We start from the raw sequence: 27,865 nt of genomic DNA on the forward strand, positions 1-27,865 counted from the left end.
CGTTTCTTAAACTGGTTACTTGTTCTTTAATGGTTTTATCCTGGTGCTAAATGTCTTGATCCACATGCATGCTTCACCATGCATGTTAGTGTTACAAACTGTTTTTTACCTGAAAATGGTGTGTTTCTTTCTCTAGAAAGCTAGACCAGGAGCTGACTTTGCAGTTGTCTGTAAATACTGGACATCGCTCCTTTAGCTCAGTACTGTGGCGTTCTGGTTTTACTTTGAAATAAATCATCTATAGGAACAAATAAGTATCTCGAGCGGGATGTTGTGTTATCAGTTCTATGGTTTCCGTTCCTTAAATAGTCACATGGTCCTACAGGAGACACAAGGCTTCTCTTAATTCTTTCACATGTTCAAAATGTTTTATGGCGGTTCATAGCAGTTTCTTATCAGTGTATGTTGAATTAGTAATTAAATAGTTCTGATCCATTTTTAAGGCTCCTTGTACAATGAAACTATTATTTTGATGCATGCACCTGACAACTTTTCCCCTCTCTCTTCTACAGGCCCTAGTGAACATGTTTAATGGATTGTGGGGGTGTATCTTGGAGGCTTTAAAGCAGCATGCATTGCAAGAGCTGGACAGTGGAGCCGGTGGAAAATCTTATACCTAAAGCCTGAATTTGCTTTTCTGAAAAAACAGTGCAAGCGTGTGGCAGAAGCTTGTGATAAACTTACAATCTTTCTGATTAGGCACTCTCACTGCTAGTTTGGGGTTTTGGGGGTTTGCTTTTTTATTAGCTTCATTCTATTGTTTCCTAAGTTAAATTGCACTAGAATGCAAAGGGCATTAAAAAGCTGTCTGTGTTCAGAGACTTGGCTAGATTGTGTGAGTAGACTAGGAATGCAGTAACTTTCGACAATAAGTAGAAATAGTGTACAACTGCAACTTTGAACACCAGTATAGCCCTCAGTATTGCAGGCATTATCTAGCTATGGCTGACCAGTCACTGAATGCATGAAAGCTCCACTCTAGAGCCCTCAGCATTTCTTGTTTATCTACATTCATAGTAAAAATAAATAAAACCTATGAAATTGGGTGTAACTTGTTTCGGGAGACATTATAGTGAATTGATGCACAAGTCATTAAAATATGGCTCAGAGCGTAAACTAAATATTTCTATAAACGTAAGTACCACTTAATGTAAGTGGCAGGCTCTTCTCAGAGAAGGCAGGGATATGTCAGGCCAGAACTGAAGTTTGAGGGGTGAGTTCAGTGGAGAAATGTAGATGTTCTCCTATATCCAGCGCTGGGTAGGATCAGTTACCGTCTTCAGCTTCGCAGTGTGCTGACCTTATGTTTTTAAAGGAAAAGTCAGACAAAAGCATGTTCAAAATATTTATTTTTCTATTGGAAAACTTCCTCTAGTACACAAGTCTGCAAACCTGAAGTCTAAACTAAGTTAAATACATAGAAGATATGTGTCTGAGAGTCATAATCTCTCCACGCTTTAGAAACTGGATGCTTCCTACCAACCTAATAACCTGGTACTGTCAGTGGCTGGCTGAAACATTAGATCCTATAACAGTTCCGTTTTTGACAACTTAGTTTATATACTTTGTTGATTGTGATACCATTTAATGGATGCCTTATGTTCTATAGTCTATTCACTCTGGGAGCAGAATAGAAAACCAAAGGGAAGCATATTTTAGATAGCTTGCATTTGTGAGCAATGTTCCTGTAGGTATGTGTGACAACGTATAACGCTGTGCACAAAGGTGGAGGACACTGACCGTGTTCTGTCTGAATGTTTACACACTGTAAATGCGCTACAATAAACACTTCCAGCTGCAGTAAGAATTGAGTGTGTCAGTATTCATTTTAAGAGTAAATATTTTGCCAGGTTAACACAGGAGCTTTTTTCTTTTATAGCAATATGCAGTTCTGGCATGAAGCAGTGTGTGGAGTGTATGAACTTGCACTTCCTATGGTCAGGATAGTTCCTATGGGCCCTGATGAGGACCTGTTCCCAGTTTGATCCTGTTTAAAAGCTTTTCAGAGTTTATAATAGAAACAAATAAGCCACTGTTAAACTTCACATTAAAAATGCTCTTGTACATTACATGAAGTTCAAATCCAGCAAAAGCAAACCAGATGCAAGCTGTAGGCAGAACAGATGAGTTGTAGTATCTGAAAGTTTCCTGTATTGAGGTCCTTTTCTTCCAACATTAACCTAAGATTGAAGAATTTTGAAGGCTTTCAAGGAGATTCAAGCAATCTTGCCTCCAAAAGCAAACATGAAGTAGTCATGTTTTCTGTTGACACATTAAACTCCTTATGGATCTTCGACAACACATGATATATAATGTGAACTTCACTATTGTATAACATCGTTTGTGCAAGGAATTCTGACAAGGATGGCAAGCACTTGAAGATCACTGAAATGCAGAAGGCTGACTTCTTAGTAAGGTTTTTCATGCAGCGTTAAGAGAAAGCTAAGATTAATAAATTGCTTAAAATGCAGGTACATTTTGTGAACAGCTACGGAATGCTTTGCCAACACAGTTATAAGGTAAGTAGTAGCCTGATTTCATTTAGAAACGTGGCAGAGCATATGCTTCATCACTGTTAACTTAGGAAATTGGCGACAAATTTCAACAAAATTTGACGGAGCTCTAAAATATCAAATTCTTACAAAGTTTTAATGAAGCAGGGAGACACCATGTTAATAGAAGCCTGCAGTATGAGCATAAGGCATGGAAAGCTGCAATGGGTGACCCCAAACCAGGAAAAGGTATCATATATCGATTCTTCCAATTCCTAATAGGACAAATCTTCCACTAAAGACTGACTTCTGTTGCCTGAAGAGCAAACGTCACTGTGAAGCTTGTTTTGCAGTGAAATCCCAGTTAGAGCCTTTAAGTAATGACCTGTGCTTGTGCTACAGCTAAGTAGTCAATCAACTGAGACACAGAAATTCATTGGAAAACCACACTCTGTTACTTCTGCTGGACTCCACAGCTCTTAATTTAACATTGCTGGCAGTTATGGGGGTTTGGGGAGGAGAGAGTTGATTAAAGGCAACTTGCCTTCAGATAGTAATGGGCAGGGTCACATTGAGAAGCTGGGGGGAGGGCTATCTTAAGTTAGGAGATGCATGTATAAAGCAAAGGATAGGACGAGGTGGGAGGAAAAGAAGAGACAACTGCTCATAAAGTTAGCAGAGCAGCAATTGCATATTTCTGGCCATTGGTGCAGGCAGTTACACAGGGGAAAAAAGAACAGTACCCTGAAAGGCTACTGGCTTACACCTGCTCCCAATGTTCAGTTCTCACTGAAAAAATAAATGCTGCTTGTGTCACATATCTGATATCTAGCTGTATTTTTATTTTTTTTTTAAGAAAACCAGACACTCAAACATGTACTGTTCGCCTTGGTAGTGCTGCTGGCAATCTAAGTGCTTGCTATCAAGATTTCTGATCTGCTTGATCCTTGGTATTCAGGATCTTCATCTGCCTGAGTACTTCACTCACCTGAGAAGCAGCCAGTTGATGCTGTGTTTTCTAGCCTACTGGCTGCATTTGAGATGAAGCACAGCTCTGCCAGGACATCTGTGGCTGCTGCTGTCGCATGTGTAGTGGAGCTTTTTAATCTTATTTCCTGTCAATATATGACATGCTAGTTATGGCCTTGCAGAGCCAAGAAGTGTGACAATGATCTTATTCTAAAAAAACCCTTTGTGACTTCAACAGTATCAGTGATCTCAACATTAGCAATGCTAGTAACGCATGTAAAGCTGCATCCTGGAGACATCAATATCTTTATGCTGATACAATCAAGCAGGCGCAGGTAGAACTGTAGAATGTAGGTGGGGAGAACAAAGAAGTAGATAAACTCAGATTTATCAGATAAATTTTATGGTTAAAAATGCCATCCTAAGGAAAACAGGGGTTTCAGTGCTATCCAAGGTGTGGAGGTGTAAGAGTATTCCTTTGTTCTAATTCTCACTGGGCTCTTGAAAGAGTTGTCTGAAAAATACTGATCGTATTTCCTATTGAAAATAAGTTGCAAGGTGAAAAACTTGGGTAAGAGCTGCTTTGAAACCAAGACTTATTTCGATGCAATGTTTTGCATATGCCCAGGTAGTTAGAACTTGTTTTCAGCAGAGCTCAGATCTCTTAACAGAATCAAGTAACCATGAGGGGAAGAGAGAGGTGGGGGCTGTACTTGTTTCTAAGTACCAGTTTCCATGTTGGACAGAAGCATAATCTCAAGTAAACCATGTGCATGCAAAAGAGGAAGATATCAAATCCAATAATGCTCATACATTTCCACTAAAAAACCGTGTAAAGGCATAATTTATCTCTGGCAGATGGGAGTGGGGTAGGGGGAACAGGTGCTGCTGTAAAAGACCAAGCCTGTGATTGCATCTGTTGGGGGCATCTTCCCGCCTGAGGCCGTAGCTAATACAAAATGCTTCGGAGGAAGCCTTTCATGCATAAGCTGACATAATGCTCGTGCAGCTAGCTTTGAGTAACTCCACATAGATGTTTGTCCGGGCTTTTGTTCCTTCTTCTCCCATAAACAGCGTGACTGACTGTAACCAAACACAGCATCATCTGAGGGCATCATGTGAGTCCTACACTGCCCAGCCCCACCGTGTGGGCAGGTAGAGCACTCACAGCTCCTGCAGTGAAGCCTCTTACCAGTCTGCGTTCTGTTCTGAACACCCGACTTCGGAGTAACCACATTAAACCACATCCTCTGAGGAACCGACTACTTTTTCAGCTGCAAACCGGCCAGCTCCGCAATCCAACCTCTGACCTGTCAGTCTTCCCTGCACTACGTCTCCGTGCCTACAACAGCAACCACCGACCCTCACCTCACTTCGCAAGAGCCCGAGCACCGGTGCCGTGCTGCGAAGGGCGGAGGCGGGGGAGCAGAGCGGGCCCCATCCGCCGCCGGCCCGGCCGGGCGTCCGCCGGGCACGTGGGCGGCGGGGCGCCCTCCTCCGCGCGGGCGCCCATAAAGGCGGCGCGGCCGGGAGGGCGCGGGGCTCGCTGGCGGGACGGGGCTGCGCGGCCCGGCGCAGGCTGCTCGGGTCGCGGCGCCGGCTGCCCCCGTCCGCCGCCGCCGAGGGCTGCCGGAGGCCCGCGCCGCCCTGCTCTGCCCGGACAGCGGCCGAGCCCCGCGGCCCCATGGAAATCTCCCTCAAGTACCTGCCCGGCGGGCGGGCCGCCGCCAGCGGGTGAGTGGCCGGGGCTGTGCGCGGCGGTGCCCGCTCGGGTCACCCCGCCCGGCGCTGCGGGGAGGGGGTCGGGGCGCTGCATCGCCAACGGCTGCGGGAGGCAGCGAAGCGCCCCGGGGCACGGCGGCCGTGCGGGCCCGCGATAACGGGCGTGCCCCGCTGCAGCCGCAACGGGGGAGGGTGGGGCAGGGGGGCTCCCGCGGGGGTCTGCGGAGGGACGCGCTCCTGCTATCGGCCGCTGCAGCGTGCGGGCACCAGATTAGCCAACAGACGCGGGGGTTACCCCCAACTCGAGTGTTACGTTTGGCGCACAAGGTACGTGCTGCCCGCCCGGCCTCTCGGGGTTTGTCGCGTCCCGCTCTTCAGCCGCGGGGAAACCGCCGCGCCTGCCGTGCTGTGCTGCGCGCACGGAGAGCAGCTGCGGGGCGTCTTGTGCGCGCCCCTCGCTGCCGGTGCGGTGTTGCTCCTCCCGCAGCGGCTCAGCCATCGGTAAGTTGGCAGCTCTGTCAAAGGAGGGGTTTTGTGGCTTTTTTTTTTTTTTTCCTCAGTTCCTTAGAGCTCGCTTTCCTGAGAAGTGCTGGGCGATGCCCGCCTCCGGGCGAGTTGTGAGCTTAGTAAAAGATCGTGAAGGCGCAGCTGGGGTTGCCCAGTCTGATACGTAGAACCCAACTCAGTGTTTTTTTTTTTTTTCCTTCTTTTTTTTTTCTCCGTGCACCCCCCCCCCAAAAAAATCTCGTTATTAGCTCTTCAAGATGTAGAGCTCAAGTGGCTAAACGCTCCTGATACGGACCTGTGATGGGCAGTGTTAGTGTTGCTCCTGTAGCCAATTACTATTTAAAAAAAAACTCAACAAAACTCAACCACCTGAATCTGTGCTCTGTAGCTTTTTAGCTACTTGATTCAATGGTGCTTTTTCTGCTGCGTGAAGAGCTACATATTAACTGCTTATTTCATCAGTTGGTAGCTGTAAATGGTAGTCATTACTGTGGAAACCTCTTTATTGAATAGAACGCAGAGCTTTAAAGTGCCTCACTACGAAACTTTATCCAAACAACAGATTGTCCTGCTAGATACAGCATTGCAACGGTGGCTGTCCTAATGCAGCTTTTAGAATTGAATTAGTAACAATTATTATCTGTGACGCACAATGTTTAATGACAGGTATGCATTTAAACATGCATAGAGAGAAGAACAGTCTTCACAAAACTTGCTTGTATCAGTGCTTTACGCATGCTGTGGAAACCTGTTGAGCGGTGTTAATTACACTACTGTATTGGAATTGAGTTGTTTTGTTACTCTGTGTTGAGCTAGGTGCTTTGCATTATTTTTAGATTATTAGGCTAACGAACACTTGGTAGAAATAGATGGTTTGTTTTAAATGTCAGAAGTCACTCTTAATCACTTGGAGCTTTGCCACTTTTTTACTGCTTAGATTGAAGCTTCTAGTGTGCAGATTTAATGCAGATTATTTGGATGTTATTTTGAATCTATTCTAGAAACAAATGAATTAGAAAGCAATTGCTGTATTTCATCTATTGCCAAATTACTTATTTCTTGAATATTGCACCAGAGAACACTTACTCTTTGTTAGAAGACAAAGCCCAACAGTGATATAGGCTTGAATCTGATCTCTTCCTCTTAGGCTGAAAAAGTATGCTGCTTTCCTTGGCTGAATTTCCTGCTCACAATTTCTACAGATAATTAATAAAGGAAGCTAAAGGCATCAGTGAAAATAATCCCTAGCCAATGGAGTTAAGTGAGGGTTCATAGAATCATAGGGTTGTGTAAAAGTGAAACTATTGTTATTATTCAAGTTTTTAGAATAGCTGTAGGGGTTTGAAAGACAACTTTGGAAAAAACCACCATGTCTACCATGGTATTTATTTGAATATCAAAGGAAATAGTGCCTCTTACAAGGTTCGCTGTTTGATTTTTAAGCTCTGTCACTTCAGATATACTTTTACTGGAAGTTTAGGGGAGTATTTTGCTGAAGTCTTGAGGCGGTTCTTATGTCATACCTTCATGCTTTAAGTCTTGACCAAATCCAGCTGAAACCTGCTCTGTTTCCTCTTTCTTTCCTACCTACTCCTGGGACTTTTACTCTGGGTTTGGTCTTGTCTGTTGTGTGCCCACACAAATGCTGCTGCTCATTCAAGAGGAGCTGCTACAGGAGTAGCGATGTCTTTGGTGTCAGTGCAGGACTGAAGTACGTATGTATCTGTTTCTTTAGACAATACTAGCAGCTGTAATTATCATATGCTTTTCTGTCAGATCATAGATGTATTTAAATTTTTCAAAGCTTGTGTATCTTAAACATTGTTAAAATTAGCCCAGTATGTTTTTATTATAAATTTAAAGAGATGTACTCCACAGTTGTTTCAGTTGTTTTATTTCTTAAAAATTTTCCTATGTTTTTCCTGTTTCAAACCCCTATCTCCCATCATCTTCATGAGTGATTGATTTAAGGCTGTGTAATAAAGATAACCTTTGAGCTTCTAATGTCAAAAAAGATGGATTTTTTTTCACTTCCTCTTATGAGGAAACACCACAGTGTCAGCTTTACTGTGTTTTTTAGCTCACATTTCTAATATAACAAGATACCTGATTTACTAGAACCAGCTGTGCATTGTGGTCTACAGTTTTGGCTTAAATACTTATGCGCTTCAGGCAGGTGAGTACAAAAGAAGTAAGAATGCATCTGAAAACTTGGAAATGATGCTTTCAGTTTTGACCATGAGAGAAAAATGTTATCCTTTATAAAATTCAGAGTATGGGGAGTAATTTTCTGCATGGTAAATGAGACTGGTAATTGGCTTGTGTAGCTAGTTTCAGATATGATTGCTCTGCCTTAACGTGTAGAGGGAGGAAAAAAAAAATTGTAACTTTCGTTCTGATCTTTGTGTGAAGTAGGAAAGTTTTGACCATTACAGTACTGGAAAACAGGGTTAGAAAGATTAGGAGAAGGGGAAAGTTTTCAGTATCCTGTTCAGTTGAGAGGGAGAAAGAGAGTGATTTAAGACACCTACAACAACAGTCCTCTGTGCTTGTTCCTCTGACTTTTACATGCCCAGATATTTAAATAAATAAATGCCTATGACTTTAGCCCTTAAAGCTGCATATTCATAACAGAAGCATGCTGTGAAGCCTGCTCTGGTTGTTCAGTCTTCTAAGACACCTTTTTCTGGTGGTAGAATGTGGGTTATTCAGAGAAATGTGTTAACAGTGGCCTCTATTTCAAATATTTAGATTTAACAAAGAGGTAAATGTAGACTTGCTGTTATTATTACAGATCCTCTTATTTAATGTCTATTTCCTGAGAAATAGTTGTGTAAATGTTGTGTTTTGATGATCTAATGTGATTGAATAATTTTTAATGATGTGATCATCGGGAAATATTTCTTGCATTTTGCTGTAAAACAAACAAACAGAAAACTGTTGCGGAACTTTTATGTCATGTGGTGCTCTGAGGTGAAACTGCAATATGAGGAAGTTGTCTGCCGAAGCGTTCTATTGGTTTCTAATTAATGTGTTATTTACGACAGAAACATGATGGCTCAGTCAGATTTAGATCTAAAAGAGACGGCTCTGAAAGAGGATTTGAAGTTTTATTTCATGAACCCCTGTGAAAAATACAGAGCAAGACGTCAAATACCATGGAAACTGGCTTTGCAGATTTTGAAGATACTTATGGTTACTACACAGGTAATCCTTCCTTTGTTTTTACTCTTGGAAAGTGTAGCGGTGATGGACAGGAGAGGTGGGACTGTGGTTCTGGGCCACCCCTCAGTATTTGTTATGGACTTGAACTTCCTGCTTCAGTCAAGAGAGAAAAAAATACTATGAAAGGTGTGTCGAGGGGGAAGAATAACATTAACTAAATTACAAAAGCCTCCTGGAGATTTTGAGGACCAGATATTTTGCTGTTTTTAAGATAGCACGTGAAAGCAAATCATTCTTCCCACTGAAGGTGAGGTCAAGGGAAGCAAAACGAGACACGTGTGTAGGTAGAAATTATTTTTCTGGACCTTTGAAATGCAGGACTCTGACATCCGACACTTTGCAAATACAACTAAATATACAACTCCTAAAAACATGTTGCAGCATTCCAGGTTTGTGTTTGACTTGCCTGCCAGAGTGAAGCGTAACCCTGGCTTACGTGTCCCTGTGTTTTATTGACTGCTCTTGGTCTTCGTCTCCCCGCTGGAAAGACGCGGCAGGCTCCCTGACCCCGCAGGCACAGGATCCGACCTCTGCTGTGCCGGAGCAGGAGCGGGATGCAGTGGTCGATGTGTCCAGGCTAGCCCAGCTGAAATAAGCAATTTATGCTGGTGCTGGCATAATTGCTACCCGTAGCACTGGAGGTGCTGAGAACAGGGAGTGTGTTAAGGTGTGTGCAGGGGAGGAGGGGGTGGGCAGCACCAGCACAGTGTGAGCTAAGAGGACTGGTTGCCCCATCTTTACTGGCAGCGGCACCTCCGATGTGGGTTATTGCATGCTCTTCGCCGACAGGGCAGTAGCCTTTGTGCGTGGGCAGTGAGGCAAAAAGTAACTTCATGTGACTCTGAAAAGGTTCAGTACTTTCAATCTATCCTAGCCTCCTGACTTAAATTCTTGGGGGGATCACTGAACGTGTGATTTTTTCTGTCTGCTGTCCTAGCCTCCCGCTGTCCTTTGTGAGCAGAAGGGGTGCTCTGCTGCTTGGCTTTCGAAGGCCACAAGATTTTCTGGATTGCCACTTCATATTCTTTCTTGTCAGCCCTGGGTCTTGCTCAGATGCCAGACAGGTCACTGGCAAGAAAAGGAAAATAGAGTTTCTGAAGGAAAACGTGTTGCTGTTCTGTAGGGAGGTCTCAAACGTGAGCTAATAGTAAATGGAAAGGTTCGACAAGCATGTCTCTGTTTCAGAGTAAGGGCAAGACCCTTGAAGGACAATGTAGGAATAAGTTAAGCCTCTTTCTAGCTGCTTCTGCCTGATGTCAGCCGGTGAGTCAGTGACACTTGTGGCTTCTTTGGTGTGATGCAGCAGCTGTGGTATCTGTGTCTGACTGAAAAGCAGAAGAGGCTTCTGTTCCAATGTGGGGAGTAAGTTTTACTCCAACACTTTGCTGAAATCCCCTAGAGAGTCCCCTGAGGAAACCCTGCTGAGTATATTTTATTCCTCTGTATTGCAGCTGGAAGATCCCTGATTTTTTTTAGAGATGCTAACTAGGGTGCTGCAGATTTATTTGTAGCACTCAGTGATATTTTTTTTTTTGGCAGTCAATCAAAGATTTAAATAATTGATTTAAAGCTTGGCTGAAAGTATGAAGATTCAGTTCTTAATCTGAAGACTGTGTATACCTGACAGAGCTGACATCCCCATTTCTCTCTCCTGGCTGTGACTTTGCTATAACCAAACAGCCTTGCACTAAATACTCCTGTTGCATGTATTCTTTTAGCCTGGCCCAGATCTAAGCAATTGCTCTCTAGGACAAAAGATGATGTATTCCAGTGAAAGGGGAAAAACAGGTGTACTTTCCAGTTTCCACTGTTTTGAATGAAGGAATTTGAATGTTAGTGGAGCCTGCCTGTTTGCTTTGGAAGGTTTCTAAGTTCATAGTACTTTGCTTGCCATTTCTCACTTTTACTTCTTCCCTGCTTCTGCCAGCTTCTTGTGGGGCTTGGAAACTCCATGCAGTAATGAGACAGTTTCATATTTGCTATTAGTAAGCGGTTTAAACATAGGATGAATAGTTAGCTATTTGGAGCTTGGGATATCTCCCTGCTACCGTGCCTATGAAGAAACTCTTGTTGCTTGATTTTTCTGCTTCTAGGCTCCATTTGTATGTCTTCCTTGGTGGAGAGAATGGGAGCATCCATATGGTAGGGCAACACAAATCCTGAGAAGTAACTTTACTGCTGATGATTCTTGTTACAGCCTCCTTAACCAGCACCTGGGTCAGGGAGGTGATGCTTTTTGTTGCTATGGAGTCCCACAGAGGTTTGCTCTAATCCTGTGCCGTGCCAGAGGTAGGGAGAAGGTGCAGGAATTTGTCCCATAGCAAAGCAAGGCGTTTCAGGCTGTGCTTCTAGGTTAGCTCTTCTACCATTTGCATCCTCAACAAAAGTTCTGGCAAATGCCACTGAGGTTTGTTGTCCAGGATTTGTGAAAGGTGGCGGTGATCTAGCTGTCTGTTTTTAGTTGCTGCACTGTAAGTTTTAGAACCAGTGGGAGACTGATTTCTGTTTCTCTTGCCCTGCATGTGGTAACCTTGACTTTAGCAGTCTCATGGCATTAGTTAACAGATTCTTTGCTCCTGTTGTAGCGGGGTTACAGCAACAGGCACCCTTCTGGTTTGTATTTATTATAATTCAAAGCTGTTTCCAAAATCTTGCTACTTGACCAGTGTTCAAAATCTGTTTTGTTTTTTTCTTTTTTTTTTCTTGTCAGCTGATTTTTTTTGGTTTGAGTAACCAGTTGGTGGTATCGTTCAAAGAGGAAAACACCGTTGCTTTTAAACACCTATTTCTGAAAGGCTATTCTGGAGTCGATGAAGATGACTACAGCTGTAGTATATATACACAACAGGATGCTTATGATAGCATTTTTTATGTTATTAATCAGGTAAGTGTGTGTGTTTTATAGTGAGCAGTGTTAAAGCCGAAGCCCTAGCTACGAACTTCTGCTAAGGTTCTGGTTTACTGTCACCATTCTTGGATTTCAGTTTTGATATTTCAGCGAATCATCGGAGGTGTGGTGTCCTGAATTTTGTGTGTAGATGTCTGCATTTGTCTCCCAAAATTTTGCTCAGTTAGTGTGTAGTACTGAAGTCCAGAAAGCTTGAAAATCAGTCGCCTTGCATGAACTGGAACCTTTGTTTAGGTCTTACTTTGAAGAACTGTAGGCCTGAATATACCTGTGCATGGTATTAAAAAAATTTGTGCTTACAGCTATGCTGAATTGCAGCTTTGTTGTGAGTGCCAGAGGCCTCAAAATGGGGAATACGGTACTTCCAGGAACGTAGGGGCACTCGCCCTGGTTAGGGATGGTGTTTTAAAGAACAGTCCCTTTACAATCATGGGAGGAGAGTGAATAAATCTAGGATGAAAATTCAGTAAATGCTTTTGTGTGTAATATCAATGCATTCAGAAGTCATGAGGTGAAAGAGTGTGCATGTGGAAAATGGAATGTCTGTTGTGTTTGGGGATGACGATAAGCCCAGAGACACTTCAGATGGGATGAACAGAAAGTGGCTTTAAACCACCTCTCGCTTTCCCTGACCTTGGACATCAGCTCTGACACTTGGTTTAAAGCAGTTTTGCCACTGTCCATTATGCCCGGCCGTCGCAGGGCTGCGGAGGCTGTACCTCCTTACACGTGCCCTGCACGGAGGCTGCTGCTCCTCGGCCACCTCTGCTAAGCCGCAGCAGCTGATGGCTCTGCTGTGCTGGACGAGGCCAAGGTGCTCACTCTTGGTGTGTTAAACGAGTGTTGAAACAGTTTCCTTAGTCTTCCTTTGAACTCTCAACATTGCTGCTATCTCTACTATAATCTGTACTTTTTTTTTCTTCCTTGCTTGCTTTATCTCGCTTTCCTTCTTTTGTAGGCACTAAGGCTGAGGTGAAGGCCAGATAGAAGACAGTAGAGAAATAATAGCTTTATTACATGTTGGCTCATTCTTGAGGATACACAGGCATCAGAAAAAGGTCACTTCGTAAAATGTCTATGTTGTATAAATGTAGACATATCCTTTAAGGAGAATTAAACTTGAGTAATCTGGCTTCTTTAGTGTTCTGTGGTGTTCCTGACACTTTTTTAATCACATGTAATACTCGAAAAAAAACCCAAAACGTGCCTCCAGGTGAACATTATGACTGGTGGTGCTTTTTTCATTGTTTTGCTTTGCTTTTTAAAAAATGCCCTCTAGGAAGAGTCAAGCCAGCTGGCTCCTAAGCTAAAAGCAACACTTGTTTGTTTTAAGATGGGCAGCTAGAAGCCATAGGTTTTGGTGTGTTTTGTTTTGAGTTTTAATTTGTAATGCCTGGTTTGTGGGGGGTTACAGGGTTGGGGCAAGCAGAAGGAGATGATGTTACAGAAGATGGTAATAGTGCATAGCAAAACTGGAATTGTAAAAAATGGAATTTTAGTCTTTGTACAATGTGCCACTGTGATATTTTCACACTCCAGAGGAAAAAAAAAAAATAAAGAAAATACTTTCTATGTGAAAGAGTGCACAGCTTTTCCTTATTCCTCTCCTGGGTCCAATTTGAAATCTGCTGCTACAAAGAAGCTGTGCAGAGTTGTTCTGCTTGTATCCTGCCTGTGACAGAATCTGGAGGACCAGGATGTTCTGCTGGCTGCTCTCTGTGAGGCTGCTTAGAAATGTGTAAATGAGAATTTTGCTTTTACTGTTTTGTAGTGTTGTTTGAAAATGGCCTGTGAGTAACCCAAAGCCACGTGTTACACTGTGAGGAGGGCAGAGCAACAGCTGTTAGATGCAGTGATCTGGAGATGTCCCCAGAGGGATGTGCAGTTGTGACTAACTACTGTTTCCACTCACTTGACCTGCCTTAGTCAGCCTTGGCTTCCTTAGCTTACTCTAAGATAACGTTCTGGCAGGGTTCGGAGGCCGTGCTCTTCTCCCAGGATGTCTAAACCTGTCGCAAGCTCAGCAGTGAGGAGTTGAAGCAGCACTGCACAGCAGAGCTTTGGACGGAAGTGTGGTGGTTCTTGTTACAGTTCTTTTGGACATGGAGCATGTGGTTGGTAATGACCGCTGGGACTTTGTAGCCCACATGATGGGCTAGTGGCCATAATGCCCATAGGAAGGAGGAAATAGGATGGTACTGATGCATAATTACAAAATACGTGTTTAAGGGGAAAAGAGTCTAATCTGTATCAAAGCCAGCTGAACAGTTTTTTTAAGGAATGGGAAACCTTGCCTGACTTCCCACATTTATTTACTTCAGGCCTCTTGGTAGATAGACGCTTCCTTCAGAGCGGACCAGCACTGTACGCTGCCTGAGCTCTTTACTAGGTGAGGTGATGATAAAACTAATGAATTACTAGTGGTTTATGACTTCTTCCTCAAAGGGCCGGGGGCTTGTTTCACTTCTCTTGGATGACATTAGCTGGTGTAAAGCTGAGCTGACAGGCAGCTGTGTCCATGGTTGGTCATTGATCTCCTCAGCTGCCAAGGAGTCAAGCACCACAGGGAGAGCTGTGCCCCAGGGGTTTGCCGTGCCTATGCAGGGCTGGAAGGTGTGACTCCAAGGGTCAGAGGCTCTATCTTGCTTCCAGTGGACACCAAGAACATGTGGAAGGCAAGTCGGGAGAGGACTGGCCTTGAATGAAGTTCTTCAGTGGTGCTCAGGGCTGATCTGTGCGTGGACAATGCTTGGCTTGGCATGGCTTTACTCGCTCCCACTTCTAGTCCTTGTTTTGAAGCGTATCTTAACATATGAAGAAGGTGTCTTGTGCTCTGTTTAGAGTAAATGAAAAAGAAAGTGCCTTCCTTGCAGGTGTGTTTTCAATGGCTTCTGTGCTTGTGTAAAGCAGGCAGGTTAAATTACTTTTGGAGGCTGCCCAAGCTCTATGTATGTTCCTTGGTCACTGGTTACATAGCGAACGCATGGCTTTCCTCTTCTACAGTCACACAGGGAACAGCGTTGGTTTTGCTCTTGAGGTGGATTTGATAAGAACTGTGACTTGGATTGTACGTAAAGCAGTCAAGTTTCAAGTGGCGTGAAAACTAACACCTTTGTGAGAGAAATACATAAGATATCCCTGGAGTGTGGTTAGTAGCAATACACTGCATTGAAGTTGCTGCCAGGCATCTAATTAAAACTGCTGGCTTGCTGTCTGGCACAGGGTTTGCAGGCAGCCCAGTATGTATGGGGCTCCCAGTCACCATGTCACCAGGATGCCAGTCACTGTTAATTAGTGACCAGCAGCCTTCTTAGCTTCCCATGAGAGATTCATTCTCAATTTACAGGCTTTATGTGAAAGTAAAGATTTTTTGGTTGGTTGGTTTGTTTTTTTTAATATAAGAAGTTATGTTGATAACACAACTTTTTGAGATTGTGAGTGACTATATAATGCAAAAAAGATGACTGTCTGTAACTTCTGCTTCTGTTTTGTTTTTAAACTAGTACAGACATTTAAAGAACATAGCCCTGGGGACCCTTGGTTATGAACATGAAGGATCAGATTTAAAAATCTGTAAACAACAGTACAAGAAGAGCACGATGCTTCCTTCCAATGACACGCTGAACATAGATGTCTCTACTGAAACAGGTATAGTATTGCTGTGGAGTACTTACATTCTAATGCTAAATCAGTAAAGTTTAAAACCAATAGCTTTTTGCATGGCACTCATAGGCACATTTTGCCTATTTCCCTCATGGCTTTTAGTATCTGCCTAGACATGGCAACTGTGCAGACTGTAGGAGGCTCTTTTCAACTGCTGTCATTATTGGGTTGTGAGTGAGTTTGTGTTCTTTTGGTTGTTGTTTGTTGTTTTTTTTTTTTTGTTCCCTCCCCTCCATGCAGAAGGCTCATATCAGAATTCTGGATGCTGGTCAGTCTTTACCTTCAGTGGGTGGGTGTCTTTACCACCTCGCAGAGCTGACTCCTTGCTGCTAGCCTTTCAAGATTTACTACGTGAACTTGCTTCTGATCCCAACAGCTGGGTCTCTCTGTGAATAAGTTTGCTCAAAATTAACATTTTGCCTCATTAGGACTTGCCATTCAATCTGATTATTTCAGTTTTATTCTGCTTTCTATGTGAAGTTTTTAAGATTACAGCTTTTCCTCTTCTCCTCCCAGAATGTATCTTTTTTAAGCCACAGGAGCTAGCTGATAAGAAGGCTGAACTGAAGCTGAACTCTTCTTTTTTCCATCTTGAATTTTACAGGTAAAGCATTGGTGGGGATTTTTTTATTTTTAATTTTGTCCTTTCATATGAGTATAGTGGATTCTGAATTGTGCAGTTTTCTTGCTTTGTGTGTAATTTTTTTTTTTTATATATATGTATATAATTTATACACTTTTTTGAATCATTCAGGCTTATACAGGTTGAAATCTCCTTCAAGCTGAAAGGCATTGCTCTACAGACAATCCATGCCCGTGAATTGCCTGACTGCTATGCATTTCAAAATACTGTAAGTTAATATAGGGTATGACACTTCCAATACTGTATATATAACAAGAGCTTAAGCTAAGGGGTAGTCGTCATCCTCATATTTAGATTGCAAGGGAAAAAGTGGTTGAGCATGTTCTGGCCCTTACCTCTCCTTCCCAAAGGTTGCTGAAATGGTGTTGCCATGGGACAATATTATTTTCTATCATATTTCAGCTGGTAACCTCATAACCTGAGAAGGAGGTTAGTAATTGTTATTCTTCTAAAGGTTAAACTTAAAGTTTGGCTTCTTGGAATACTGCTTTTTATGCTATACATGACATGTTCTCAAACTATGTTTACACCAACCCTTATGGTGACAGCTTTCTTAAAGTTTACCTGACCAACAAGTATGAGTGCATATTACGTCAAAGCGCTTATCAAGCTTTTTTTATGGAATGAAATTTTTATAGTCTAATTTCTGGTATACTCTTGTGTTTCCAGATAACATTCAATAATAGAGCCCACAGTGGAAAAATCAAAATCTATTTTGATAGTGACACTGATATTCAAGAATGTAAAGACTGGCACATTTTTGGCTCTGGTAAGTACGGTGCATGTGTGTTTGCATGATAGACGTGTTACACATAGAATCAAAGAATGGTTTGGACTGGAAAGGACCTTAAAGATTATCTACTTCCATCTCCCTTGCCATGGGCAGGGACACCTTCCCCTAGATCAGGTTGCTCAAAGCTCCATCCAACCTGTCCTTGAACACTTCCAGGGATGGGGCATCCACAACTTCTCTGGGCAGCCTGTTCTAGTGCCTTACTACCCTCAGAGTGAAGAATTTCTTCTTTAGATCTAATCTAAGTCTACCCTCTTTCAGTTTAAAGCCATTGCCCCTTGTTGTATCACTACATGGTCTTGTAAAAAGGTCCTCTCCAGCTTTCTTGTAGGCCCTCGTTAGGTACTGGAAGGCTGCAATAAGATCATGATAAGATAAGAGAAGAGAAGAAGCCTTCTCTTCTCCTGGCTGAACAACCCCAACTCTCTCAGCCTGTCTTCATAGGAGAGGTGCTTCAGCCCTCTCTTTGTCTTTGTGGCTCTCCTCTGGACCTACTCCAACAGGTCCATGTCCTTCTTGTGTTGGAGACTACAGAGCTGAACGCAGTATTCCAGGTGGGGTCTTGCAAGAGCAGAGTAGAGGAGCAGAATCACCTCCCTCGACCTGCTGGCCACAATTCTTTTGATGCAGCCCAGGATACAGTTGGCTTTCTGGGCTGCAAGCACACATTGCCGGGTCACGTTGAGCTTCTCATCAACCAGGACCCCCAAGTCCCTCTCCTCAGGGCTACTCTCAGTCTATTCTCTGCTCAGCCTGTATGTGTGAGCGTTTAAATGCAAAATACCTGATATTTTGCAACAATTTGTGCTTAGAGCTATGTGAAAAGGCTAACTCTACTTCCTTTCTTTGACTCTTTACAGTTCTCCAGAAAAACACTCAGTATATTCTAGTCTTTGATGGATTTGTCATTTTAAGTTGCTTTGCTTCTCTCATCCTCTGCACACGATCCATTGTTCTTGCCCTGAGACTACAGAAAGTAAGTACAGTGCTCATAATCTCAATGCTTATTTTGTCTTTGTCTTGTTTGCTGCTAGTTTTGTCAAGTAATATGTTTTGAAATATTGTGTAGTGTATCGTGCTGCTAACAGCCAACACATCCCACACCTTCAAAACGTGAATTCTTCCTTCCCTGGCTTCAGAGTAGGATGCCAATAGAGGTCATGTCATAAATTAATGCTTTAATGAACATCCCTCAAAGCCAGCTCTAACTGAAGAAAATGTAAAGCATAGTCGAACTCTGGCTAAGTTTTCTGGTCTTTCTGAGACTGGAACCACCCTTTTTTGGTTCCTTTCCTTCCACAATCCCTGATCACCATCTGCTGTCACCTTCTTCCCAGTGCACCCTCCTTTGCAGACTAAGACTATACCTGTCCAACTTCATCTCAAGCTACTTGCAGAGCTTCATGTAAGCAGATTCAGCTCTTCTGGTCCAAATACTTACGCAGAAACACAAGCTGGGCCCTGAGATGTGCCAGCTTATAACCATGAGTTGATAGACACTGTGCAAGCATGTGGCTTATGGGAGTTGGCAAAAGAGTTCAGGATAGGTAGGATATGAAAGCACAGATACTTGTTTGTCTTGTTCAATATATCCTTTTTGTAGCTTGTAAACAAGACAAAGTTGAAGAGGACACAGTTCAGAACAGGCATTGTCAAACTGCTGTCAGAAATAGGGATATCAGCGTTTATTCATGAGCAAAAAGAGCAAGTGAAAGCAGATAGGCAGTGCTGAGAGTGGGAAGTGATATTGTTGGCTCTATCAGAAATGAGAGCTTTTGCCTTATAGTTGAATTTGAGTTATTAATTCTCTTTTTCACTCCTTTAGTTGGGTGGCCTTGTTCTGTTGGAGGTGGATAGAAACTTTCATGAAGGGGGCTAAAAAGGGGATAACAAGCCATGGTTATGCTAGTAGGGATTGGTTATGAATACAACTGTTGTGGAAAGTTGATTTTCACTGGCCTAAATGAATCTTTTTTTTTTTTCCTATTTATTTCTGTTGCTTTTGAGTTTTAAGCTGTTATTCCAGCAAATACTGTAGGAAAAGAGGGTATGTGAAACAAACAAGCATTGCTATACTACTGGGGCATCTGTACATGTTTTTCATCTAAGGTGACCTGTAACTAAACATCTACATGCTTGTCGATAGAGATTTGTGAACTACTTCTTGGAGAAATATAATCGTCATGTCTGTCATGCTGATCGCCTGGAATTCATAAATGGATGGTATGTCCTGGTAATTATCAGTGATGTGATGACCATCATTGGATCAATTCTAAAAATGGAAATAAAAGCAAAGGTGAGTGTTTAATACTTCAGATAAAATATTAATCTTGTTACAACCATGTATAATGTGTTTTCACTTGGGGACAAATGGAAGTGAGCTATCACTAGTCATGTTTACTTTTGCTAGTTCTTATTTCTTCACTTCCTAGTGCTAGTTTGACTGTTAACTGGTTTCAGTCTCTTTTCCCTGAAGTCTTTCAGTAAGACCATGTAAGCTATTTAAACATCTTATTTCCATAGTGCTAAGTCCCCTAATCCCTGATATAAGATCTGTGGGTACACAGTTCCTAATAAAAAACCAAAACCAAAAAACAACAACTTGGATTGTGTTATTTCTGTAAGAAGTAGTAGTACATATTGTACAGGGAAACCAAGAGTCATCCCCTTGGATAAAACAGGGATCTCGATGGCTCGTGGGACTGGAAACATGGCTGTTATAGCTTGCTCTCCTGGCCTGTCCAAACTATACAGGTACAGACATTGTCATCTGCTAGTCCTTGACATCCCAGCCTGGGCTTGCTGAAATCAATGTGTTTAGTCCAGCTGGCAGTTCTTCAGGGTTTTGTTTGGTTGGTTGGTTTGTTTGTTTGTTTTCTTCAATAGAGCTGTAGGTCAACAATTCATGTGTTCACAAAACTTTGTGTTCTGGGAAAAACAGATTGGGTAGTGTGCTGCTCCTGCTTTATGTGTACTAAGGCTTGAAGGGCAGATGCCCAGAGTGGCCTTCAGAGGAAGCACTTGAGAACCTCCAGCTGTATGGTGAGGTGGGGGGGATGAGGGTAGGAAATGTATCTGTTGCTTCTTGCAACCAGTTCCAGCCTTCCAAAGTAAAATGCAAGTAGAATTGGTTATAAACTTCACCAGTAGTAAAAATGATGTTCCAGGTTCAAACATCTGGCAAGCTGTTCAGAGATGTATATGCATGTAGCATGGAAAGGGCTGTAGTCCTGAGGCTCACTTCTCATTTAAATGATGGCTCATGTTTTACTAAACAGCGAATGAGAACTTGTTTGCCTAACAAGAGCATATATTCACCTTTTTTGAATAAAAATTTAGAGATATTTAATTGACTATTAAAACTGTGTCATAACCAAGGTAAAGGCTGTAGTTCTTCATGTAAAACTACTAGAATGTCAAGGTAGATGTGCTATCGTTTGTGGTGCTATTGCATTTGGGTGATCTCACTAAATAATTGCAGTTCACTTTGGTCTGTTTTTGTTTTTTGTGATGTAGCAACATCCTTTCAGTATTGGACTGCCCTGCTTTGTTTGCTTGAACTTGAATAGCAGTCAAGCTGACATACCTACTGCTTTGTAACTTGACCACCTGCTCTGTTTGGATCCCTCAGAACCTTGCAAGTTACGACGTCTGCAGCATTTTACTTGGAACATCAACTTTGTTTGTCTGGGTTGGAGTCATCAGATACCTGGGATATTTTCAAACCTACAATGTAAGCAGGAATCAAATATTCAACGATTAAAGCATATATTTGTCACTCTTACTTGGATCTCTCTAACTTGTGGCTTCTTCCCCTTCTTTCTTCCATTCTGACATATAGGTACTCATTTTAACTATGCAGGCATCATTGCCCAAAGTGCTAAGATTTTGTTGTTGTGCTGGGATGATTTATCTTGGCTATACTTTCTGTGGTTGGATTGTCCTGGGACCTTATCATGAAAAGGTATGTACTCCTTTTCTGGTCTGATAATGTGTGTGTGTATAGTTATAGTTCCTGGTTATAACAACAGAAATGAGTCTTAAATTGATGTCTTTGTTTGAAAGCTGTGACATGAAGAACACGAAAGTGTTGTGTTTCTCCTCTGTACGTACCTCCTGCTGCCTGCTCTATTTAACAAGATAACCATGTGCTTGCTTTCACTATGTGCTTGAACTCAGTGCAATCTCAAATACAAGGCTGTGTTTGTGATGAGTGGGTGGTTTGTCCAGGCAATGTCTGTCTGGGGACTAGAGGTAAATTGGTCCATTATCTCTTTCGCCCTCTTCTGGCAATTCCAGTTCAGTTGGGTTAAAGAGACACTAGTTCACCGGTACCGCTTCTGGAATCTCCTTGACTCTGTTTTTCCAAATCTTTCCTGTGCCATGTAGCTTCAGCTCCTAAATCTTGACTCAGAAAGGGGTGAATGAATGCTTGTCTTTTTTGCTTTGCTTCCTGTGTGTGGGGGTGTTGGGTGTGCGTGTGTGTGTTATTTCATTTGTTTGTTAGGGTTTTGGGTTTGTTGTGGTGATTTTTTTAATTTTTTTTTTAAGGTTGATATGAAAGTGTGTGCCTGGCATGTGGTCTATTCTGAAACCTGGGTACAGCAGTAAGGCTTTGTATATTCCAAAACACGAGCAAAAAAACCTGCAAAGTTTTTTGTTTTTTTCCTTTCTGCATCTACCAAGAAAAAAAAGGCAGATTCTTGTTGTGATGAGTTCTATGTGTCCATTAATTAGTAACAAATGCATGACTTCTCATTCTTGATTTCTGGTTACTTGCAGTATATATTGTAACAGAGATACATGCTGCAGCATTTGCTTCAGCTTCTTGCACCCCCAGAGCTCGGATTCCTCTAAAGTAATGTAATTCTCTCCTTTGAGAAGTGTAGGTATTCAGTCTGCTCATGTTTTAAGTTGATGATAGTACATTTCTCGAGGGGATGCTGGATGCTGTGGGATCCTCAGTCATACTAGAGGCTCCATTTGTTTCTGACAGGCGCAGCATTAATACTGTTGTAGCTTCCCTGCAGCAAGTACCTTAATTACCTGAGCAAAACAAAGTGTAGTCAATAATACACTTATCTATGAAAACGTTACCTCTTGCTAAATATCGGAGACCAGTGTCTGGGAAAGCACCTGCAGCCGTGTGGGGTTCCCGTCTCTGGCAGTTCCCAGCCACCCATGGGAATTGGGGCAGTTCCCCTCAGCCTGAGGCTGCCTTGGCGGGGCACCCTGGCTGCCTCAGCTGTCCCTGGTGAGGAATGGGAAGAGCCTTCCCTGCTCTGCAGGTACACAGGAGAGAGGTCCTTGTGCTCAAAAATTCCGAAGGCCTTAGCTCAAAACCAGAGAAATACGTATGGCTTTTTCTTTTTTTCCCTTCTGCTACTGCAGCCGGAGAGAGGGAGTTGGGATCCTGTGTTTTGTGTTATGTCAGTCCAGGGGCTTTATAGGTGGGCAATCCTTAGCAGGTTTCTCTCTGTACTCATGCATGGAAACGTGTGGGTTACTCAATCACCCATAGTGTGCGCCCCTTCTCAGAAAATGTGCTGCTGAGTCTAATAATGACTTTAAAAATAAATAAAAATAATAATAATAATGAAAAATAAGCACAGACCTGCTGTTTCTGTGCAACACACTGTTCTTACATTGGCCTCTTGACGTCTTTGTTTTCAATGTAGGACCACAGCTCAAGTGAATGAAGTCATGTTACTTTATTGATAATAGCTACATTAAAACATTGTGCATCAATTCATACTGTCCAATAAAGTATAGTTAACAAATCCAGTTACTTGGAGGGACATAGTGATAGTGCGAACCCTGGCTGCTGAATGGAGTTTAGCATCAGGGCATATTCCAGCTTGGGGAAATGGAGTTAAGAATTTAAGAGGATACCCTTGCAATGAAACTATCGTTTTATCCAGGGTGTGCTTATTAGCTTTACAGCACAGCTATAGCTTTTACATGCAGCTCAGGGTTTTCTAAATGACAGATAGATGATGTTATTGCAAGACAAATCTAGCTTAGACCATTTGAGCTCTGAAGGCTACATGCCATCTCTAACTTCTTAGTACAATATTGATTCATTACGTCTACTCCCGTAATGCTGCAGAGCTGGGTGACCAGAGGATGTGGATTCTGTTCCCAGCATACCACCACTGATTTACTGTATAGATTCTGTGAAATTACTTCATCTACGTGCTTTGGCAAACAATAATATTTTCCTGCAGGTCTAAAATAGATTAAAATTCAGTAACTTAAACTTTCTGTGGTCATCAATTACTGGCTGTTTTATCTGTTGAGCATCACAAGTTTGTTTCTTGATAATAAATCATCTTATTTCTGATGTCAATGTCTAATGCTTAGCCGAGATTATATTTCTATATGGTTCTATTACTGACATGTATGTTTTGGTCTGAATATACAGGAAAGAAAGTGTGGTAGCATTTGAATGACTGGGTTGGCTTTTTTCTTCTGGTATGAGTAAAACTCTAAAAAAACTCCACTTCTGTTTTATAACACTTCTAACTTTAATCTGGATGATTGGTCTTCACATTCTGTTAATAATTTGTACTCATTCCTTTCTAGTTCGAAGATCTGAACACGGTGGCTGAGTGTCTGTTTTCTTTGGTCAATGGTGATGACATGTTTGCAACATTTGCTCAAATCCAGCAGAAGAGCACGCTGGTGTGGATGTTCAGTCGGTTGTATCTGTACTCCTTCATTAGTCTGTTTATATACATGATTCTCAGCCTTTTTATTGCACTCATTACCGACTCTTATGACACCATAAAGGTAGAACATTTTTGTTTCTATTACACTTCTAATCAGTTTTGTATTCATTCTTGTTAATCACTCAGCACCATACTCTCTAGCATTAGTTGTAATGACTGGTGAAACTATTAAAATCTTTTAGCTTAGTCTGCGATGAAACTGGGAGGATGACTGAGTAGTCATCCAAATGACTAAGCAATAATTGGTTTGGAGAATCATCCTTTGTGTGTGTCCCTGTTTTTTGTATATTCTGCTGCTTCACCTGGCTTCAAAAAGGTAATAGATAATAGAAATGTAAATGGAAGCATGAGTGGAAAGAGTAAATTCTCAAGTATAGTTACACAGAGTCAGAAGAGTTTGGAGTGAATGTTTCTTCTCGTGGAACCAGAAGCTGAGGTCAGGAAGGGTTTGCTGGTATCTCAGAATATTCCCTTGGCAGGAGTGTGGCAAGGGCCAAGCAGATAACTCTCAACTCATTTAGGTGTCCAGGCATGCTTAATGTGCTGCTTGGAAATGCGTGGTTAGAAGAAAATACCTTCCAAAAGACCTACTGCTTCTCGTTCCAGTTAAAATTGCACCATCCATTTCCAGTATGAACTGGCTGAAAATGAAACAAAGTTTTTGGTAATTACTCTTTGTTCTTGCCCTCTGGTGCTGTCTCTCCTTTGTGCTTCTGGTAGCTGCAGTAACCAGTGGGAAGGCAACGTGGATCATGCTCTTCAGCTCTCATCCCTTTCTTATCTTAGTGTCAGATAAACAGGCCAGCAAAGTAAGGCTGGTCTGACATGAACCACAACTTACAGACCAAACAAGAGCTCTGCTTTCTAAACATCTTGAAATACAACTTAACTGTCTGTGCTTCTGAGTTGATTGGGTGGGCTGACCACTGAAACAGTGTTTTACTGTTACTCTTCCCTCTGAGCACTTCATGTGGATCAATGGGGAGCCACTTCAGCACGTCAAACTAGTGTTTTGCAGAGCATTTCTTTAGCATGGCAATGCTGAAGGGGTTCCTAGAGAGAATGTGCCCAGAGCAGTCAGTGAGCACAGCAGCTGATGCGAACAAGGGAGAATCAATACCAGTGTGACTTGAGATCACTTGCTTGGTCTTATGGACAGCAAATAAATCTGTCACAGATTTCTCTTCACAGTAAGAGAATCTGTGAACAGCATGAATTGTCACTTAGATTGCTTTGTTCCACCAACCATGTGTGGTGTTCCTAGGATGGGATTGGTATTTTTTTTTTTTCGTTCCTACAGCAACACTGAACAAATGAACCAAATAGTCTGGTTTTGGCTATCACACTCTAGAGAAAATTTAGAACACTTCATGCCCAGTAACTTCTCATGTGTTGTAAATAAAATGCTTTCTCTTTCAGAAATATCAACAAAGTGGGTTTCCAGTAACAGATCTACATGAATTTCTAAAAGACCATGGCAGTGTTGGTTGCAGAAAAGAAAATACTTCTATGCCATTCATCTGCTGCTGTAGGAGGTCAGTAGAGTGTTTTTCATGAGTGTTTTTCTCAGAAGTACACCAGTTAGCTTCTCACTGCAAAGTGCTGTTTTGCAAATGCTGGAGAATTTAACCTGTGGAATATCTGACCTCTGTTGTGTGTCTTGTGCTTTACTTGGTGTTAGATCTTTAGTCTGCTGAGGGTGCAGGGGTGACAATTCTGAGCTTAAATGCATGTTTTGCTGGCAAACTGATTCAATACTGTCTGTCAGAATATTGGAAACATGCTTGTAAATGTCTGGTTGCCACCAAACTCAAGCTTTTGGAGGTCTTAGCAGTGGTCCTTTTTACGCTAGTTTTGGTGAGAGACGAACATTTCATCTGGTGCTTGCTGGTCTGGAAGTCCTTGAATTCTGTTTCTGAGGAAACCCCACACACATCTGAATCCCTGATTGAGAGTGGAGGGATCTTGTCACTTGATCAGTCCCAACTGGTGTAACAAATCCTATTTTAGCAGCAGAATACTTGTCTACTTACATACTGAGGCTTTTGTGAAATGCAACTTTATACTTCTGATGTACTCTGACAGAGAGGAACCTCAGAGTCGAAAAGGAGCAAGTGAGATGATGATGGGCAGGTATCCCAGCAGTTGCTGTGGGCACTTGAAAGCCAACTAGTTAGTAGGAACTCCAGCCAGGTACAGCGTCAGGTTTCACGTACAAGTCATTGTGCAGGATAAAAGATTTTTGTCTGCTTGAGCATAATAAGTATGCTTTACTGTAATATACTGCAGAGTATTGAGACCATAAGCCTGGCAACTGGAGGGCAAATCTAGAGCTTTTGCTGCTGTAGCAGTTTCTGCTTGATTGTCCCAGTGCAGATGTTGGAGCTGTATGCTGAAATGGGAGAGCACAGAACAGAAGGATCAAAACTCAGCTTGGTTTTGTATGGGTAAATGCTTGCTCTTGCATTTTTCTTGATGAATGAAAAATTGTGAATTGTTTCTTTTGCAGACAGCAGAGTGATGACAACTTGATACTTATCAATTGATGATTACATATTGAAATTCACCGGTAATACATGCAAAGAAAGCGTCATTGTTTGGAGAAGAATAATTCTCCAAATTGCAAAGAAACCCACTATCTGGACCTGCCTCGCTGTGAACAGACTAATCTTACCTGATTAAGGTGTTGGGGGAAGAAAAGCTGCTAATGTGACATCAGCTGGCTGACCAGGAGGAGAGCTCAGAAGCTGCATCTGGAGGAGAGCTGTGAAGAAGTCTATATTCTTGCCCTAAGTTCTGTCATGTTAAAGAAGGCTGATCCTTGAGCAGTGTCCATGGGAGCTGTCTGCTAATCACCTCTAGGAGGAAGGAAAGTGGCCCTGAAGCAACTGTTCTTGTTAATAAGAAAAAGAAATATGTGAAAATAATTTTTTTAAAAATCCATGCTAAAAATATTATATAATAAGTAGTCAAGGAGAAGGGAGGATTTTTTCACTTAAAGTGGTGCATTCAGCATTGAGACTGTAATTTCTACTTGACACAATTAATTTCCTTGAAATAAATTAATGTAAAACTACAGAGCTGCACGAAAGTGCAAATTAATTACTGTTCTCCCTCTTGTGTATCACTTTAACACAAAACCTTTACAGGTCACAATCTTTTCTTTACCAGTTTTGCTGTTTGTTGTTTTTTGTGGGTGTTTTTTTTGGCTTTGAGTCTTTTCTATTATATCCACAATATTTGACGTGTACTGTGTCCAAATTAAACTTGCTACTTTAGCTGTAGGTAAATACTTCTTTTGCATGGTTGGAAACTTCTGTAACAAGCATCAAGTGAAGGATGATGAAAAGATTATTCCTTTTTTTATTACCTTTTTTTTTAGTATTGCACTGTTGTGTTGTCATAACCCAGAGGGCAAATTTGGGCAAAAGCATTGCCAGAGAGTTCACTTGTCTAATTCCTTCTGTTTCAAACACATCTTAAGTGGAAGAAAATATGTAACAACTGAGTCTGGCAGTTGGTTCGTTCAGTTGCTTGTCTAGTATTTTTACAGATGACCATCCCAAAGTACTGTTTTATTTTCCTTTGACCTTTATAATTTTTTGTTTGTTTTCAATTGTAACAGCACTTTCAGTAGCTTTAAAGTACTTCCAGTATAATACTGCATAGGTGTTACCAGGTTCTTCTGAGGACTTTCCATGCTACTAACTGCCCTGGGGGTGGGTGAACTGTTGCATTAGATGCTCCACTTTGAGACTATCCACTTCCTAAAAGCAAATTGTCTGTATCAGATGATGTTCACTTCAGAGTGTGTTGGCTGGGACTTGGTCTTGATATGTGTCCTTAAACTATTAACGATGGACTCCATGCAAGTTCTGGCTTACTAGTGTTTCAAATTGCAAAGTCAATTTGAAATGCTCTCCTTTTATGAGGAAGGTGGATGGCAGCTTAGTTTGGAGTAAGAAGGAAATGATGCTGGTAAAACTTGAACAAGATCCTGACTTATGGAAAGCTGTTCTTAGAGAAGACTCCTCAAAATACTGCATTACTTCCTCTTGAAATCTGACATCATGAAGAGTATCAGAGGAGTCTTTGATAGCAGATAACTGAAATGTAGGAAAATGATGGTCAGAATCTAATTAGAACTTTGAAAAATCACACTCTGATGCTGCCAGGCAGTCAGGAGAACAAAAGCTCAACCATTAAAACGGA

The 27,865-nt window shown here is 42.0% G+C and overlaps 1 protein-coding gene across 10 annotated transcripts; it reads left to right on the top strand.

Moving 5' to 3' along the window:
• Positions 1-5,140: 5,140 nt before the first annotated feature.
• On the top strand, positions 5,141-27,865 carry MCOLN2 (mucolipin TRP cation channel 2). 10 transcript variants are annotated; one of them, XM_086617907.1, is made up of 15 exons: positions 5,141-5,195; positions 7,196-7,198; positions 8,738-8,897; positions 11,626-11,799; positions 15,327-15,471; positions 16,003-16,090; positions 16,241-16,337; positions 16,799-16,898; positions 17,783-17,898; positions 19,069-19,218; positions 20,554-20,655; positions 20,764-20,886; positions 23,508-23,714; positions 25,073-25,188; positions 26,163-27,865. In XM_086617907.1, the coding sequence occupies exons 1-15, from the start codon at positions 5,146-5,148 to the stop codon at positions 26,197-26,199; spliced, it is 1,668 nt and encodes a 555-aa protein (XP_086474033.1). In that variant the 5' UTR covers positions 5,141-5,145; the 3' UTR covers positions 26,200-27,865. The 10 variants fall into 10 exon arrangements, with proteins under 10 accessions (XP_086474033.1, XP_086474032.1, XP_086474035.1 ...); XM_086617906.1 differs by lacking the exon at positions 7,196-7,198; XM_086617909.1 differs by lacking the exons at positions 5,141-5,195; positions 7,196-7,198 and adding an exon at positions 5,422-5,510.

This window comes from Tauraco erythrolophus, chromosome 10 (genome assembly GCF_009769465.1).
Source record: "Tauraco erythrolophus isolate bTauEry1 chromosome 10, bTauEry1.pri, whole genome shotgun sequence".
NCBI lineage: Eukaryota > Metazoa > Chordata > Aves > Musophagiformes > Musophagidae > Tauraco > Tauraco erythrolophus.